General features: G+C 44.4%; 2 protein-coding genes across 3 annotated transcripts in view; one reads left to right on the top strand and one right to left on the bottom strand.

Annotated features, from left to right (window-relative positions):
- The window catches only part of LOC146179389 (chitin deacetylase 1-like), a 93,312-nt gene that overhangs the window by 40,691 nt on the left and 32,613 nt on the right, over positions 1-20,008 (bottom strand). The gene's annotated exons all lie outside the window — the stretch shown is intronic.
- LOC146179388 (uncharacterized) overlaps positions 8,326-20,008 on the top strand; it is a 44,649-nt gene continuing 32,966 nt past the window's right edge. Inside the window, exons 1-3 of one of the 2 annotated variants that reach the window (XM_084579015.1) lie at positions 8,326-8,540; positions 15,580-15,686; positions 19,286-19,362. In XM_084579015.1, the coding sequence (XP_084435141.1) occupies positions 15,584-15,686; positions 19,286-19,362 (180 nt within the window). In that variant the 5' untranslated portion in view covers positions 8,326-8,540; positions 15,580-15,583. Of the gene's footprint in view, positions 8,541-14,791; positions 14,812-15,579; positions 15,687-19,285; positions 19,363-20,008 lie in introns of those variants that run through there. The other variant, XM_084579018.1, reaches the window with a different exon arrangement.

Genomic DNA, 20,008 nt, shown 5'->3' with positions numbered 1-20,008 from the left:
ATCTCTGGAAAAAGATCAAGTAAGCGGGTAATAGTTTCTCGTTTAAACTCAACGCGGAAAGATAGCTAATCCTGATATTAAAGCGAAAGCCTTTAATGGCTCATGCTTTCGTGGACAAAGTGTGTCCCGATTTTGCGGCAGCTCTGATTGGCAGAGGCGGGATGACGTCATAAAAGTCTCGACCAATCACAGAGCACCACCACAGTATGCGTGAATGCGTGCCTTATATGGTCATATGCCAATCAATGATCAATTACAAATTATTAATTCCTAATGATGACTGACTAAGTAATTACTGATTAATAATTAATTAATTAATCGATTACTAATTAGTACTAGTTGCTTAGCAGAATGTGTCACTCAGGTTTTGCCTTTCACTACTTTTGTCTCTAAAGATCCTCGTAATTTTGCTCCTTGTAGCGGAAGAAATACGGCAACACGCCGGAATGTCGAGAGATTGTTTTGCGTCATGATGGCTCTCCTCCACCTACATGAGAGGTGTCTTTGCTTGCGCAAGTCTTGTTGTCGACACGTTGTCTAAGGGACTGCAGATCCCTGCCCCCGTCTCATGCCTTATCCTCTTTTCTTCTCATCTACCCTACCCTCTCTATCTATACTCCAACATCTAATTCCTATTCCGCCAGTACAGTTGGAGTGACAACGCGGGCAGGAGGGGGAGGGGGGGGGGGGGGGGGTTGCAGAAGGAGCGACTGTTTTGGCGAAGTCTGCAGGTGTCATGAGCGTTTCGCAACCTCCCGTCTCCATAAATGTTTTTTTTTTTAGTCGTTTACTGGCTAAAACTATCGAAGCTAAAAAGGCTGTTTCTTGGCGCAGAGTTCCTGATCGTTTCGGTGGAGGTCCGACATGCTGGATAAGAGGCGTTTGTAACATTGCTGCGAGTTATTCCTGTTCTTAGAAAGCCATGTTGAAACGGCTCAGAGGACTCTAGCTACTTGGCTGCTGTGGGGCGTGTCGGGATGAAGTGAAGGCACGTAGGCGATTACAAGTCTCATCGAGGCTAGAAGTTGTGGCCATTGGAAAAGTGTCGCGCAGGGTGCGCATGTAGGTACAAGTCAGTCAGTCAGTTCAGTCGCTCAGTCGTGTCCGACTCTTCGTGACCCTATGGACCATGTCACGCCACGCTTTCCGGTCTCTCACTATCTTCCTAACATCACATAACTTCATCTGCAGTGCCTCGAGGATGCCATCTAACCATCGCGTTCGCTGCCTACCCCTTCTCCGGCGACCCTCAACCTTTCCCAACATCAAATCTTTCTCCAGCGACTCATCTCTTCTCATCAGATGACCAAAGTAGCTGAGCTTTAACTATGTAGGTACAAAGAGCAGTGCAAATGCTCTTAGGTGGTGGTCACGCGTTGTCGAATCTTTGCTATGTATGGACAGAGAATAAAACCCATCCCAACTATATAAGCCGTCGTCGATACAAGGCCCTCTACTTCTTGATGCGCCTGTTTATTTCTAAGAGGGTGGGGGCGGAGGGAGGCTTCAAATTTTATTACGCAATAATCACTGGAAGACGGTGAGTCATTATTCTCTTGACGTCGCTCTGTGATGTATTGCTCTCAGAAATTACCATGACGTACCACTGTCAAGACTCATGCAGTTGCTAAGGTTGTCGGAAGCATTGATTTATACAGTGAAATTTTAGACATTTTCAGGGAAAGAATCTTTTAATGTGTTTTTTCACGTCTTATATAAAGTCACTATAACGATACCTATACCAGCAACCTTCCCTCGGCACGCTTCAAGCTTTCAGACTGGCGTATCGAGTAAGTAATTAATTATCAATTGATTATAATATATAATTGTTTATTATTATTTACTAATCATTTATTAATAGTTAAATGCCCCGAAGTGGCTCAGAATATGAAGGACGCCTTCTAGTTTTCTGCTCCAATTTTCCAAAACCCCACCGCATTGGTTCTATACAGTACACTGACTTATCGGTTGCGGGGGCAGGCCAATTCCGGCAGAAACGTGTTTGCTACTGGAATTATAAATATATTTTATCAATATATCATCCATATATTCATAAATCTATATTACCTATTTCATGGTTGCCTTACAATTATTTTGACAGTCTTAATCGTTGTGAGTGCAGAAGAAACTTCAGAATCTAAATTTTACACGCATTCCAAGCCGCGGCCATTATGCAAATATGTTCACAAATATTATCTTAGAATATTTCAATGACCTCAAAACTATTTTCCAGTTTCCAGAACAGTGCCACTTGGCTTTTCCACTTACATTCTCGCGTCTAGAGCAGTAAGAATTTTAAAAGAAAATTTCCGCCACCTATCAGAAGCCTAGAGCATTACCATCAACATTGCATAGCAGTACATTACATTATCTCACAGTTGACGCAAAACTAAAAAGCGCCCTAGAACCCTGAGGTGTGGCCCCAGGAGGCGGCCATTGCTCTGACTTCGAAGAACTGATGCCAGTCTTCAGTGGGCACGCCGCTTGGTGCATGCCTTAGCTTCTTAGAAGCCGTTTCGATGCCTAAGTGATGCGGTGAACATCACTATTGTTGTTACTGACATCTGTGAGTAAATGATGTGTACCTTCTGTGGAGGATTGCCCGGGACATTCGAGGCCATATTCATTCAAATCTATACTTCGTCTATTTGTTTTAATCTTAAGGACGGTCCGCATTTTATAATAAGCTCAGGTAATATAAGGTTACCATAATATTGCTTTATATAACCTGATCTGGTGATCTCTACGGTGAGTGCGCACTAATTTAACAATCAACCTCCTCAGTGGAAAACAACGCTTAATTAGGTGCGCACTCAAAGTTTTCATTAGGGAGTGTCGTAATCATCCGTAGAATTTTCTGTTGCAGTTTCTTCCTTCTCCAGGAAACCCGACCCCACCCCGCCGCGGTAGCTCAGTGGTTACGGCACTCGACTACTCTCCCCAAGGATACGGGATCTAATACTGGCTGCGTCGGCTGCTTTTCGATAGAGGCGAAAAGAAAGGCGCCTGTATATTGTGCGATGTCAGCGCATGTTAAAAAAACTCCAGGCGGTCGAAATTTCCAGAGCCTTCCACTACGGCGTCACTCATAGCCTGAGCCGCTTTTGAAGTCCATAAATTAAACCAAACCAAACCAGGTCCCCTGCTACCCACATTCTCGGATAGTAAGGAATGCACAACTGAATGGTACCGGGTGCCCCAACCTACTCAAGATGTATTTCAATCCGGTCACTGTCGATCGCCGTAGTATCATGCATTTGTTGAGTGCACAATTCTAAGGACGATTACGATACACTCCCTAATTCCAAATTTGAGCACCTCTCATTCTTCTTGTTCTTGGACGGCAACGCTGTGTGTGGCGTGACCAGAGTGGGAAATGCAAACTTTTGCATGCGGCAGCTTTCACCTTCATACACCAAGGGAGTACTAAGGGCCACCAAATGTCTTCACAAAGCGAGAGAGAGTGCTTCTGGGGGGTTTGTTGAGGCCAACTTCGGTGAGGCCCACACTTTCGCCTGAGGCCACACTTTCGTCTTGGGTCTGCCGATGATCGATCGGCTCATATCTGGTGGCTCTTCTTCCGAGAAATTCTCCTTCTCTCGTAACTTGTCTCGTGGCACTCTTTCCTTCGGTAACATTGGCAACAGCATCGACAGCGATGCAGCTCATCCGCCCAAAGGGCTCATAAGAGCTCTGCTCCAAGGACACTGGTTGTCGTCTTCAAATTCGCTACAATGCTGCACAAGCTATCAAATGTTTTTATTGTATGCACAATACATTTATTTAAAAAGGCTTTTATGGATGGCACAAAATAGCCCACACATGTATAGCATGAACTAAGGCAATACCGTAGCAGTCTGGGCGTGTTGGTTATTCATGATGGAAAAATACAGCGCAGAGAAGGACGAGGACAAAATGAAGACACATAGGACACACAGCGCTCGTGTTTCCTATGTGTCTTCGTTTTGTCCTCGTCCTTCTCTGCGATGTATTTTTCCATCATGAACTAAGGCAGTTAAGTTTTATTATGATATATATACTGGTTACTGGGACTAGCTGACGCATTTTTCGGAAAGTTTGAAATATTCACAGCACTCAGAGATTATCTCTCAGGCTGTGAATATGTATGCATTCTACTATTCTCGCTATCGCCCACGTCACGTTTCGCAACGTGGGCGAAACGTGGCGTGGCGAAAGCTCTAACATCCATTCTACTCGAACGTAGCTCACGCGATACAGGATATATCGAATGCAACATCAGCAAACGGAAGCTAACGAATTACATGTTCCTGTGACATGCGACGGGCCAGAATGAGTTGTTCGTTATCTTTGCCCTACTTCTATAATAGCTCTTAACGGTGACCTTCACAGCCCCAGAGTAACATGCTTGTGAATACATTCACAATGTGCGAGCGCTGGAAGGCGTTATTAAAAAGCTGGAAGGAGTTGTGCAGCGCTGTTCATACGTTCCAACAAAGATTAATTATTCATAACTGTTCCCGGTACCGATTTTTCGCAAGACAGGAGGTTTCAGTGCTGAATTGATGATGTGAACTACGAGGATAATTTTCAAACTTTAGGGCCTGACAGAGGATGGAAATGGGCTCAAATCTTTTCAACGTTGAACATGGTCTGACAGTACTTGGATATACGAGCACGGTCCTTTCCAAAATTATTTAGAAAAAATAAAGATGCTTCTTGAGCATCCAGAAATCGAAATAGGGAGAAAGTGGCATCACCGCCTGCACTTAAGGTGTACCTGCATGACATGAAAAGGATGGCAGTGGGAGCTCCAGAGGCGGTCGAATTTGGCTTATGTTGCACAACCTCCATCTGCATGGCGAATAGTGTGGAGCGATAGAGTGTTGTGTAGTCAGAAAACCACTTTTAATTTTTCTTCGTTGCAAGCGCTGTAACAGCTGCTGTTAATAGTCAACATTAGCTGTCTGTCATTTAGGTATAAATGGACACTGATAAAACATTGAAAGTCAAGAGAAATAGTACGCCATCGCTTCCCCCTGCAGAAGGTTCAAAACGCGTACGCTTCTTTTTAACAAGAAGGTTCTTTTGTTGTTATATTTCAGGAAGTATTGCTTTATTCTCGAATCAAGAATATGACGTCACGTATCATCATACGTCACACACTAGGTGAGGAAACCCTTCAAATCAGCATACACTTGTTGCAATTTTGACTGACAGAGAACCATTCTTTGTCGTCTTTTATTATTAGTCAACTTCTGAGAACATAGTGCCCAATATTCTCCCCATCACTGTAATTCTCGTCAATCGTAATATACACGCGTTCCATCGCCGTGCCCAAGTGCGTCACAGTAACTTGGTTTGTCACTTGGAGATCCTCCATGATGACGCTTCACATTTTTGTAATATTTATTTGTGGAAGTCTTCCGCGGACGCCATGAACGTGGCTAATCAACCAGTGGCTATTCTACAACTGTGGCTTGACGCGTCTACCATTTCAAAGAGACATACGGAACAACAGAGCCCTGCACAGTGTTTTGTGTCAATGTGAGCATCTGGTAAAGTTAACAAATCGCTAGACAATCGGCGAAGCGCTGCTCACGCTCGAACACCTCTATCACCTAATAATTCTACTTGCAAAGTAGATCTCGTACAACTTCAGAATTTGACAAGTGGCAAGAAGCACATGTAGTAGTACTTAACCTGGACGAACGCTATTCTTAAGAATAACACCATTTTCTTTGAGGCCAGAAACATTCTCGCCGGTCCTCCTACTTCGTGCTCCGATTTCGGTTACCCAGGTATTGTTTCGTATGCAGCAGTCCGGCAGAGAAGCTGAGTTTTACCTTGAGGATTATGTAAACCACATAAACTACCATCTCGGAGCATAGAGCAGCCTGCATTATGGAACTTGTCTAAGTCGATCTATCATTTGGCAAAGGCCAAATTTGTACTGGAAGCAGACGCTGCGCTTTTCATCGCCGTGTATTCGCACGCGCTTACATTTCCTACATATCCAACTAACGAGCGATTTCTACACTCCGGAGGCCAAAACCCAGAACTGCGAAGATAATCGGAAACTTCCTGCCACTAAAGATCGATTGATTACCAAAGGCAACAAAAGTACGCATTCCCAAGCTTGTGGCTGCCATGTAATATTTGCCTTTAATTTGAGTCAGATTTTTCCCGGCCTGCAAAGCCCTGTGCTGACTCAGCGTTTACGCTGAACCGTAGGTAGCGGTAATGAACCACGCTTCTTCCTCTGTACCACTATACCTATATACTAGTATACGTCTCCGTTCTGCTAAAACCTCCAATACAAGGTACAGCGTAAAACGTAGGGAGTTGAAACTATATTTAGAGCCATACTAAGAAAAGATAGAAAAAAAATGTTTACATTTTTAAATAAATACACAATGTCCATGGGCTCTGCGATGACAGTTCACGTTATGAACCACACAAGCTTATAACTATTCCGATGCAACCCACTACGGCGGTTCTGTCCGATACACTGCACACTACACTATACACTACCAGTGATAGTCACTCTGCCCAGACGATGAGAACTCAACTTGTCGAAACACTGGCTGGACCAGCGAAATAAGGCTCCCCCCCCCCCCTCCTCCCCCTCTACCCTTGTTCAGTGCACTTTGATGCATTACACTACTGTCATCCTTCCTTCGATAGGTATAGTTGACTCCGCCAGAAGGCGCTCGGGGTGACGTCCATTCCTTGTTAGTCTTCAAAGGAGGCATGATTGAATTTTATGGAGAAATAATTAGGGTAATGCGTCTAGTCCCAAAATGACTTGCCCTCAAGACGTTTGCTAAAAGTTATATATGGGCAAATCTGTTTCGAGGAATACGAGGGGACGGGGAGGTCATGCTGAGGGTAGAAGAAGCTGTAGTTTTTATTAGATAAAAACAAAAACTCATTCGGAATTCAGGGGTTGTATTTAAAACAAACAACTGGCTGTAGTATCCAGCTTCTACATGTGGCATACTGGCAACATACATAAACCACTTTTTGTGCTAATAAAGCAGTTGGTTGGTTTGGTTTGTTTGGTTTGTGGGGCTTAACGTCCCAAAGCAACTCAGGTTATGAGAGACGCCGCAGTGGAGGACTCCGGAAATTTCGACCACACGGGGTTCTTTAACGTGCACTGACATCGCACAGCACACGGGCGCCTTGCTGTTTGCCTCCATCGAAAAGTGGTCGCCGAGACCGGGATTCGATCCCGCGTCGTTGGGAATGTACTTATGTATATAACAGGACAACGTCAAGTAAACACTCTTGGATGCGTTCGCCGTTACTTTGGCGTAGGGCTCTCCGCCTGGTGTGTCATTTTTTTCGCACCGTTTGCTTCGGCACCTGAAGTAACATCACACCTCTTGGAGGTATGCAGGACATTCATTGGCTATGGGTCACTCAATGAAAGCAACCCTCCCTTCGAGAGTAAGTGGGAAAAATGTGGAAAAAAAAAAATCTGTCTGTGATTTAAGGCACACCTATTCTTTGCCTTCTATCTCTTAATGTCTCTTAATTAAGAGATAGAAAGCGTGCAGAGTGGGTCAGAGAAATAACTCAAGTTACCGACATTCTTGTAGAAATTAAGCAGACGAAATGGACACGGGCAGGACATGTAGTGCGAAGAGAGGATAACCGATGGTCGCTGAGGGTAACAAACTGGTTTCCAAGGGAAGGAAAGCTAGCAGGGGGCGGCAGAAAGTTAGGTGGGCGGATGAGATTAAGAAGTTCGCAGGGGTCAAGTGGATGCAGCTAGCACAGAACCGGGTTAAGTGGAGAAATATGGGAGAGGCCTTCGCCCTGCCGTGGGTATAATCAGGCTGATGATGATGATGATGATGATGATGATGATGATGATGATGATGATGATGATGATATTCTTTGCCAGGAGCTGTCAGTTCCTTGTTAGAATAATTTGCACTTTCTTAACGGAAGAAAGTTGCTCTTCGATGGACTAATAGTTGTAGTAAACGCATTTAGCACCTAAGAAAGTGGCCTCCATAGCACTTTCAACCCCCTCTTGTTCAGAATGTCGCCGCACAGCCGAACTCAATAACGAGCAAGGAAGTGTCACCAAGAAATCACACTGGGAGTGTCCTTTCAAACACCACCTTTACGCACGCACCCTGACACAAAGCCCTTTGTTTCCACTAGGCAGTAATGACTATTGGAGGCCTCCGCTGCCTTGTGTAAAACAATCGCCGGCCTATCTCTGTATATATCGTCGATAACGGGGGCCTCCCCTCAAGAGGAGGACCGCTCCACTCAGGTGTCACCGTGTCGATCCAGACCGCGACCGCCACGGGGTCCTTATCCGCGAGCTCGCGCTCCTACGGATAAGATACGCCCCGCGCGATACGCGGGAGCACGGCGTACGGCAGCCAGTGCTTTCAGGGGGCGTAGCGTGTGCCAGCACCTCATCAATAGCCCGAAGAGCTACTCGGTGGATACGACCACTCATTCGCATCTGGACGCTGCCTTCCTGTCGCCGTCACAGGAAGTCTTGCATTTCGGCCCAGGATCAGCCAACAGTGGTGAGCGCGAAAAACTTATTCAAATTTAATGCCTTATGACAATTTAATCCTTCAAATTCATGTTTTTACATAATTTATAGCAGATTGAATGCGGTAATCCACATTGAAAAAAAAATGAAATTATTTGTGATTTAGCTGTGGTTAACCCTAGTTGAATAGCGAAAGCAACGGCGGCAGATTCTTTTGCCTGCTACATTCTTCCCCTATCACGCCCTATCAGTGTAGGGTGCTATTGGAGACATTTAAGCTCATCCTTTAAGGGCATGACGCGATAGCGTAAGCTACCAGCCCACATATAAAGTCATGCTTCAACCTAGCGGTATGGACGTGCCTGCTTGTCGTAGGGGTAACGAGAATGCAAACGGTTCTGGCAGGCTGATTCTGGTATCACCTTCCCATATGAAAGCAGCGACTCGAGTTGGCAGCTCCTGCGCGTGGCATAGAGGTAACGTGAGTTCAGGTGTCATGGCAGGCTGATCGAGGAGGTGGAGGAGCAGGGGGGTCCACGGACCACGTGACCAGCGGTTAGACCTGGCGTAGTAATGCTTTAGCAATAAAAACGCGAATTTCGGCATGGCAGGTTAACGGGGCAGCTTAGTGGTCAGAGGTTCTACGGCGAATGCGTCAGGCGCAGGGTTGGATCCAAGTCCCGTAATGTATCTGCCGATCTTTTATTGGGCTCAAGCGTTCCCCAGACTCCATGGTCAAGATCCTCCGACGTGGTGTATTATACTCCGGAGAAAGCTTTTTCACTTAACGTGACTAATGGTGTGGACGTTTGCTCTGTGCGCGGGAGGTGCTGGGTTAGATTGATAGTGTCGCTGCGCACTCACAACTATTTTAATATGCACAAACTTCTCACAATCATTGTTCATGTCTTTGTTTTAGATAAAATACTTAGTATTCAGAAAATGACCCCTCATAAGAACCATTTTGTGTAAAGGTCGGTGGTTCGTTTCACCATCGAGAAACTTAAATCCGTCCTATGCGATGAGCCCCTGATGGGCCGTTTTTTGCTCAGGTTAGTGGATGGATTGTTCATTGTTTTGATAGACATCAGAGGACTACTAGGGTAAGAAGTAAAAGTAATCATTCACGTAAGGTCAATCAAAGGTCAGCTGTGAAGCAGCTGATGCGGAATATTGCATATTATATCAAATGCAACAAAATGCAAAGCTGCAATTATGATTGATCAGGGCTGGGGGAAGCGGGTGGTGATGGTAGAATTGTGTCCACATGCTCACAAACGACCAGCCTGTGGGTTTTAACTGACGTTGATCTTAATAAGCCCTGACAACTTTACCTAGTATATGCCACACCGCACTGAGCCGGGCCATCTAAAAGGATCGGCATTAGCATGAAAAAATATATATACATATATAATAGGGGCAATTGCAGGAGCGAACCTCAAGTAACTGACAAATGGTTGGTATACATTATTGAGAACATATTCAGTGCTATTCAATTGTGAAGTGTATGTTACTTTATACGGCCGAAAACAGCACCGTTCCTAATTTCCTACCGATAAGCAGAATTCCATACTTGAAGGCCTTTTGACTTTGATGTTCGCGCGGAACATAGAAGTCAAATTAATGAAGGCTGCTGCATTACCTAATATTAGAATAATATTTGCCTAAATGCATAGTGCTCTGTCGGAAGTCTATTTTTAATTATATTCTTGTTTTACTGAGCTCAAGAATGCCTAATTAGGATAATCCGCCTTTAATCGACGAACTTTAAGACGATCAGTTTAGGACAGGACAGTATACTACTGTTTATAAACCTTAACTACTCTAATCATTCTCTTCACAGAATCTCCTCTCGACTCAATGCAATAAAGGCGCATTACCTGGGACGCCGGGGTTACACAGTATAAGTGTAAATTACAAACAGGTCGCCCTTCAAACATCACGTAGGCTAACCGCAAACGAGATGCACCCAGAACAGTTTCTTTAACCAGGATCGAAATATTCAGGAAAAGGAATCCATAATTTTCCTTTTACGTTTAGTACTGCGTACAGCACACACCCAACGTTTACAGTTCCTAGATGGAAGTGTTTGAGGGAGCATCGTCTCCTCGCTCTATCTTATCGGAAAGCTCTCACATCAGCGTAACTTGTAACAGCGTTTTGTTCTAGCTTATAGCCTCCGATAAATGCACGGAGGACGGCCAGCCTGTTAATGAGTTCCACGAAAAAGTTCTCAAAGACCTCCGTATTCCTCTCCTAAGCACCGGCTCCGTCCCTCGTCACAGCAGAGGCGAGAATGAGGATGGAATAAATAATAATAATAATAATAAAAGAAAGAGAAGACAGCAACAATGCTCAGCAGATGAGCATCAGTATGGCTGCCCTATGCTGAGGCCACTTCATTGTTAATGTAACATTGAAGGTTATTTAAATGCTTAGCTTGTCGAAGGAAAGGCACGTGATTGACCCGCTTTGCAGATGCCAGCGCAGGCCGGCTACACAAATACTTTTTCTTGCTCCGCACTTAGTTGTCTCAGCGTGCTTCTAAAAAAAAAAATATATATATATATGTAACAAACTCGCCAAGTTAGCTCATAATATCTTGTCATTATGAGTCCTGATGTCACAGAAATAAACACATTGAATGCCTATTTTAACTTCCCAAGCACATTTTACTGCATCAAATTAGTAGCATGACCAAGCAACCACAAAAATTGAAAGTATGCGCACATTCACTGACACAGAAGGCATTGACACAGAATTAACTTACACAGATGCACAACCACTTTCTTGTTAATGCAACATTGAGGGATATTCAAATGTTTAGCCTGTAGAATTACCGGCAGCTGACTGAACCCTTTTGCAGATGCCAGCGCAGGTAGACTATACAAATAAATTTTCTTGTTCCGCCTTTAGTCGTCGCGCCGTGTGTTTCTCAAACAAGGCACGATACACACTCGCCAGGTTAGTCCATAATATTTGTCATTATGACCGTCTTGTACCACCCTACACGCTTCACCGCATGAAAAAAAAAAAGAGAGGTGTAATTACAGCGGGGCACAAGATGACGTACAAGCACGCAGTTGATTCCTCGCAGTAATCGTCTTTTTCCGCCTGCTGCTAACGTGTTCCTGTGCTCTGAATTATCTTGAGACAGAACTTTACCTACCGGCATCTAAACTGTCATGCCTGAACCTCTGTCGAGTCCATGCAGTAACCAAAAGATGAAAGAAGCATCTTTAGTACGTTATGCTAATGCTAGCGCTTACTTCAATTAAAATTAAAATTCAGTTTATTTCCGTTAAAACAACGGAGGGAGCTCGAACAAAAAGTGAAACAAGATCACTTTATCGCGTTCGAGCGCCCTTTACATTGCATACGGTAACGACACGGTTGTATTTAACACGGTTAACAGTAAGCAGATTTATAAGTACAGAAGAAAACAAAATTGCAAATTGCACAAGGCAAACCAAATAAAGTAATTCACATATCACTTTTCCATTTATACAATTCTAGGTACAGCAATAAAAAAAAAAAGACAGCGTTATATTCAATCACATGTAAAGCAATACAAAACTGTACAGTTCCAACAATGTTCATACAATTACTGTCTTGATATTTCTCGCCTAGAAAAATTTTTAGTTTACAGATGTTAGTGCAGTTAATGTCAATTTGTCTGCTGTGACGATTGTTCAGTAAAATTGGTAAAGAGTAACGGAGCATTTGTTCGTGTGTAGAGCACAATGTACTGATATCTTGACAGAGGTGACCTTTTTTTGGTCATCGATGAGAGTCATGGTTAAGGAGTAAAAGGCTAAAGGGGCACGATTTGTTAATGTCACTGTGATAAATGCATACGTGTCACGTGCCACCTTATCTAGTGTTATTGTTTTTATGACCCTGACGTGTGAAATGACACGAGCCTGCATGGGAGATGAGCCAAAAGTCGGTGATGAGTGATAAGGAGTCAGCAGAAAACGGTCGTGGCACGTGGCTCGGTATCCGAAATTATCTTCCTTCGACATGAGCGCCGTAACTGAGCGGGAAGTTCTATCAGCTTCTGACAGGTAGATAAAAATAATTGATTTGCTCACGGCTTTGCACGACGGCCTATGAGGCAGCGATTACAGAGTGAGCGTCACTAGTATTGTAAAGGGATTACACAAGCGCAGAATATGCCTGTTCTTCTTTGAAAGTTGGAATGGAAGTGTGTATCGGAGAACTCAAATTGGGAGATAAAAAAATTGCAAATTGACCCGACATTTGACATGTCATTTCTGCAAGAGCGATTGGGTTTACCTTCGCTTATAAGCTGGATGATTTTATTGTAAGCCGCGGCCTCACACACGCGACAGAATTTTTTCTGGAGTGTGACGGCAAGCTAGCGTAACCGAACCTTTATCTGGCCTAGGGATCCAGTAAAAATGTCCCTGGAAAAAATGTCCCTGGAAAAAAAGTCGCCGGAAAAAATGTCCCCGGAAGAAACGTCCCCGGAAAAAATGTCCCTTTTTGAGAAGTAGGAAAAAACGTCCCCGAACGGGGTCTGAAGTCTTGCGTTTCCCCGTGTGCATTCGCGTTTTCCCGTTTCACCGTCTTTACCAGACCAAAAGCTTGGAGCGTTGTTTTAGGGTGGGCATGGTGCACGACCGGTTAATCCTCACCGTGCTTACAGTGTCATTACCCTTATCACCATTCTACACCGTCATCAGAGGAACGGTTAAACCTCGTCACCAGAAGGTCTGGGAGGTGATTCTAGTGACGTCCTCTGCTTTGGGCTGTTCCCCAAGACTACCACGCGCCGATCCGCTTGTATCATTCTCAGTGGCCAGTATTACCAAGCTGATTAGACCTGTCTTAATGATCACTCAACGAGCTCGATAGCTAGGAACCATGCAACGTGTAAAGAACCAGATGGATCTTTCACCATGCTTTTACGCTGTTCTTGTTAACATCTCGGGCGCCCAGAGAACACAGGTTCCAAATGATGATTAAATTTAACTGAAATCAAAGAAAGAATGGCATAAAATGTGTACTTTTTTTTTTTCATGTGAGTTGCTGAAGATATATCATTTTTAGTTCGTTTTTTTCCTTGGGGACGTGTTTTCCTAGTTGCTGCTACTTCAAGGGCTGTTTCTTCTGGGGACTTTTTTTCCGGTGCCGTATCTTCCAAGGACCTTTTTCCTGGGGACGCTATTACTTACACTCATCTGGCCTATGCACGTGGGGGCGTTTTGAGAGATTGCTGATGTGTGGCGTTTATGGAGGATGGGACGGGGTGATCAGGCTCCTCGCTTGAGCTGAGTTGAGCTTGAGATGTCACTTAAACTGAAGGGAGATATTCGGGAAAGGGGGTTACGTGCAGTAGCATTGCTATCTCCATAAAATATTGAATGTAGAGGTCCCTTCAAGGAAGCAACCCTTAACGCATGGAAGCAGCCATCTTGCACAAAAAAGATGATTTGCTTGTTTATTTGTTTTTCTACTAATGTTCAATTTATGACTAGATATTACACGCCAAGAGGAAAGCAAGTTAGAAAACTGGAAAGTTGTGCTATAGTCACGTGCAATTTTGGAGTAATCGATAAGGCAATAATCAGATTTTGTTACCTTTCATATTAGAGGGACCTTCGAGCTCCGAGCAACTCCATGCGCTGAACGTGCTTGCTACGCGCTTTGCGAAGTCGTGAAGATCCATCAAGATCATCAGCGAGGCTGGTTTCCTTTGTTTTGTGATAAACTGCGGTGCATCAGGCCCAGAACAAGGTTTTGCGACTGTTCAGGCTGCTTCAACTTTGGCCATGTAAATTTTTCGCGAATAAACAAATTTGGTCCTCACGCAGCTTATAGAAATCGAATACGAATCGACAAACAGCCATGCGAAGTTGCCATTTAAGTACTATGAGTTTAAATCGAGAATAACAACTATCCCAACAAACAACTCTACCGATGTTGACATGTCACCTTGATATGTCCGACGATAAACAACGGGGACAATGAACTCCTTGCATTGTCACAACAAGGAAAAAAATATTAACATGGCAGACACAGATCAAGGCACATTCCCACATTGCTCTAGTTGGGGGCAACCACAGGACGCCTGCCGTCATACCGACGCCTCCAGGGCATTCTTTTGTGCGGAAAGAACAACGGTATAGGCGAAGTGCTATCTGTACGAATAGGCACGCCGCTATCGCTCCCGCCTACCGAGATAGGATATCCGCATGGACAGGGCGGGACAGTGAAATATCGGCACAATCACTGTTCCACGCTAATTCACGGACGACAGAGGAACTCAGACGCAGGTTGTTATTTTTTCATTTATTTTGGTAAAAGTCCGAGCGAGCGGGCGTGTACCTCTAGATAATACAAATTCACTCATTGCGAGCAAAAACTAAACGTGCGCAGGTCGTACGCATCCTCCAAAATACCCGTATATCCGTAGTAGAGTTCCATTCATTCCCTAAAAATTACGCAGTATTCTATTGACCATCCGTGGATGTTATAAGCACTAGCCACGAGTCACGTATGAATGAATGAATGAATGAATGAATGAATGAATGAATGAATGAATGAATGAATGAATGAATGAATGAATGAATGAATGAATGAATGAATGAATGAATGAATGAATGTGCTTCTCGTCACTTTCCCTAGTGTACGCTCCGCCGTGACGTCGCAATTGTTAGGGCGCTCTACTGCTGCACCCATGGACGCAGGATCGAATCCCGGCCGCGACGGTTGTTTTTCAATGGAGACGAAAATCAAGGCGCCCGTGTGCTGTGCGATGTCTGTGCATGTTAAAGAACTCCAGGTGGTAGAAACTTCCGGAGCCCTCCACTACAGCGTCTCCCATAGCCTGAATCGCTTCGAGGCGCATAAAATCCCCAAACCGAACCAAAACCAATAATACCGCGCTACATATGCAGCAGTACATGACTATAACTATATACGGCCAGCATACAGTCATAAGCCGACGAACTCATCGAGCTACTTCGAGCGGTGCTTTTATTTCTTGGTCTCATCGTCGTCTAGATTGAGAAATCTTGACCGAGTGACCTTCTTATTCGCAGGGCCATGAAAAGCGGGACTGTCGTCACGAAGGCGTTGCTTTTAAGCCTTGTCTGGCTGCAGGGCGCGCACGGTGCTTGCAATGTGACGTCACCCCCGGGAATCATTGGTGAGTAAGCGCACTGAATATCAGCCAAAAAGCACTGCAAAAAAAGAAAAAAGAAGAAACTTATTTGGAAGATGGTGAGACTCAGAGCTTGCAGCAGGGGCGATTAATGGCTGCTATTGGATTAAGTTACCCTACGCTCACACACAGATTGCTAACCAAAGATCACGTAACGTGGTTTTACTTTCTCTTGCTTGATTTGAGAACGTGTCTATACTTTGTTTCAGCTTCTTTTCTTGTGAATTCTAATTTCAATTGACGCATATATGCTTCACAATGTTTCAAATAACATTTTTCGTATATCTTGATATATCCATGTGCTTCCCTTCATACTCCTTATTTTCCCTATCATCTTCAACGTACAATCGTACCTTTACGGTAGAAAAAGGTGTAGAAGATGGGTACGCAGCGTGAAAGAAAATGAAACTACACGGTTGAGGGAGAGCACCATTTCGCTAGCCAGCGTTTCGACAAGTGGGCTCTTACAGTGGCTAAGTCAATATGCCGAGACGTTGGCTAGCGGACTAAGGCGTTCATATCTCAACAGAGGTGGCTAGTATATTGGCGGAAGAAAAATGCCAAAATTTTACCCGTGCAGATTGATACTCCGTCGAATTTTTTTACGAATCCATGATGATAAGCAATGTTAATCCGCGTCGCTTCGTTCGGGTGCAGCCTATACGGCGTTTACTTACGCGCACGTAAAGGCTTTTTATTCTTGTTACCCGCATTTACCGCACAGAGATAGTCATTATTATTACTCGGTAACGTGACGAAGATGCTTAAATAAAGGTTTTATTTCATGCTTTAAAAACAGCGCTACAAGCGATAGGAAAAGAAACTTACAGAGGACACGTTACAGGGCCGACTGGGCTGCATGGGTTAGATAGTAAGCGCTAGTTACTGGTAATAAAACTTGTAAAGAGACAAGAAAATAGACTATGGTATTCTTAAAGAGTGGGTACGAAAGAGAGCGAAGCGTATTAGTCAGCTTCAGAAAGTATGGGAAGTCTTACGAAGGCGGAAAATTGTCTGAAAAAAAGCGGTCGTAGAAAGATGTCTGCCCTGTGGTGAAAATGACTAAATTTTAGTTCTTTTCTTCAACTCTCAGATTGTGGGGAGGATGACAGTAGGGATATGGGCGCTGCTTTAGAGGGATATACTTGCAAAATTCCTCAGGCAAGTTATTGGCTGCAGGTGAGCAGACAATCGTCAGTAGGCAGTCACAAAATTCGATGAGAGCTGCAGTGATTGATCATGGATCTTATTTGCGTGAAAATATTAAAACAAAACATTTCTCTGGCCCTTGTCCGAAAAAAAAAAACAAAGACAGGAGCTCGGCGGGTGACTCTGTTCGCTGGAGCGCCTACGGCAGCAGTAGATAACGAATGTCATGTACCTTATCGATGGCCTTGTTATCATCAGCAGAGTGCTGACAACTTCACCGGCCTATTGTGCGGTGCTGATATTGCGCTAAGCCGATATGTGCCACGTCATACTGATCCGCATTTCGGCACTTCGCTTGCACTTGTCTGACCTAATTTCCTCGAAATAATGTCGCACCCGAAGAAATCCCAGATGGCCTAAACTAATCAGGAGCGTTTCACTGCGACATTTGTCTTTGTACTGGTGACATGGTGGAGTATTACGTCCCCGTACCATGTCTTACCCAAGTACGACAGGAAAAACAAGGAAGCAGAAGCTTTATTGTACCTAGCACTTCTGAATAAAGTGGGCCCTCAGCTCTGGGCTTCTACAGCGTGTGCCATTTTTCGGGCCTGGTCCGGTTTACTCCTGAGAACGAATGGGGTTGGGAATGGGATAGGGCAGGCAAATATTGATTTGAAACTGCCAAACATCAGCTGGAGTCGTGGTGCAGGGCGTGCATGCTTAGGTCATTTTCTGTGTTACACAACGTGTAACAGAAGGTGATGTAGCCTTGAACAGCCACAGAAGCAGCATGTACACTACCTACCTATGTCAGTATCGAAAATAAAATGAATAGATGGACACCACGCAAATTACGTTGTGTATCCGTACTAAGGGAATAAGATATAAATAAAATTAAGAAAAGTGGCATAGCTGAGAATCCGCCTTTTTCACAAAATGTGGCGCCCTCTAGGAGTGATTGAAAATTCGTCTGCTACTGGTTGGGAACGCCCTTGGCGCCAGCGAAATGACGGTGTGCATTCTGGACAGCTACCGCCATCTGTCGCATATGCCTGTCACGAATATTAACTACACATGGCCTCCGAGATCAGTTACGGCTGCGTCGATCACGAAGGCCAGAAACTGCCCATGTGCAGCTTGGGCTGGTGGTTTCTTTTCAACCAGGGAAGAGGCGCGCATGCGCAGAGCGGCCATGTGAAAAAGGCGGATTCCTGTATGATTTTCGGTTCCTGCGTGATAGCCTTGGTTGGGGAAAGGAAGACGGTGGTATCTAGGTGAGGTATTACGGCTGTTGACACCCGCCGTTACTTACAGGAAGATACCTCGCGGTAATTGATTTAATTTGTGAATTGAGTCTTAACTGCGCGCAAAAAGAAAACGTGCACGCGTTAATCACGTGAAGGAAAACAATACAAATGAAATACAAGAAAACCAAGCAGGACAATTGGTGGAGGGAATGGAAGACTATGCTATGAGGCTAATAAAGTATCCTCAGGAGGCAAGTACGGCTTTTTTTTTTCTTGGCACATGCGAAGCAATCAAAACGCTAAAGTGTCTTGCATGCGATATAAAATACATGATACTACTCGTATTTGCAATATTTTCAATGCACAATAAGTTATTATTCTGAATTTCTACAAACCATTTAAAGTGCGGCTCCGACCGCTTATTGTTATCGCTAACAGTGAATACCTACCCTATTTAAGCAAAACTCCCCTAGCATTGCCTTGTAGAAATGCTGCACGGTAAGCATGCACGAGGATATTGGTTTCTTGATGCGTGCATTATTATTAGGAATTTGAAGAAAGGAATTGGCACTTGATTTTTTTTTTCGCCATGGAGAATTAGGTTGTAAACCTCGACCAGAAGTCTAGTTTTATAACCTTCCTCCACTTGTGTGTCCGCGGCCGTTCATTTATTCCGCTACACCGACACGTGTGCCCCGTGAGCAAATGCCAAACCCGCAACCTGGTACGTAACCCTAAGAGAATGTCTTAGCGGCTTTGATAATGCAGATTGCAAAAGACTTCGACTCGAAATCGACTCTACCTTGCGCGATTCCCCTAAAACCAAGGGACAATTATATATTTTCTTGTCTATGTATCCGTGTTGTGTACACAGTGTCAAATCCTGAAGTCGAAACATCCCGTCTTTCACTGCGCGTTCTGAAGATGGAGTTAGGTTTCGTAGTCTAAATACTCGCAGGCAAGCAATAATGGTTTAACACATTTTGTGATCAAATAGCCCCTATCTTGAAATTTCAACGAAGCGCGGCTACCATGAGAGGCATATAAGCGCATCCAACGTATATATTAAGTGAAGCTAGAACGCGCTTATTTGCGAAACATTGCGGTGCTCCATGAAAATAAGCCGCCGAGTTTTTGTTTATGTGATAATATGACTCTTTCTTCCGGCATATTGTGACCCCGCAGCGGCACCTTACCCGGACATCAGAAGGATTTTCGGCAGCGGTTTCAAACTGAGAGTTGAAGCAAGCAACGTCAAAGATGTGAGTGCAGTACACTCCTTTGACGCCCTGTGTCATAATCGCCGCCTGCCGGTAAACCTGTCCACTACAAAGCATCTCCTTATCCTAACCCCAATCGAAAAACTGGCAGCAAAAACATCAGGCAGCTAAAAATGTCTGCGCGTTAGAACAGATGCCGGCGCCGCCTGTGAGTAATGGTGCGACCTTTCGGATTATGGGCCACACCTGTACGTTTGGCAGTCCTCATTTCTTAATTTGGATATTTCGAGGGACGGGACAGCCAGCATGACGTGGAGCTTTGAGTGAACCAAGGCTCCGATTTACAAAGGTAGCACATGCTTGCGCCTCCTAAGAGACATATCTTGCAAGCTTTGTTTTCTCCACTATATATGGAGTCGCTCTCTATCACCAGCTAATCTCGATTGCACAACTGGCGCGAACGTTAATCGATATCGAGAGTCTGCGTAACCAAGAGAAATAGGTATTATACATGATAACGTGGAGATCTTGGCTGGTGGGGGGATTAAATAGCACTACACAAACATTTCCTCTCACACTATAGTGCGGTGCACTTGGCCGAAGCATAGCCACTACATGGTAAATAAAAACAAAAAAAAATAAAATAAATACATTTCTTGCCAGCCTGCCAGTTACTCATCTCAAGACT

The sequence above is a fragment of the Amblyomma maculatum genome, chromosome 9 (assembly GCF_055883805.1).
Source record: "Amblyomma maculatum isolate TAMU_Amacu chromosome 9, ASM5588380v1, whole genome shotgun sequence".
Taxonomy (NCBI): Eukaryota; Metazoa; Arthropoda; class Arachnida; order Ixodida; family Ixodidae; genus Amblyomma; species Amblyomma maculatum.
Note: the sequence above shows the minus strand (reverse complement) of the source record. Positions and strands in the feature narration are given on the sequence as shown.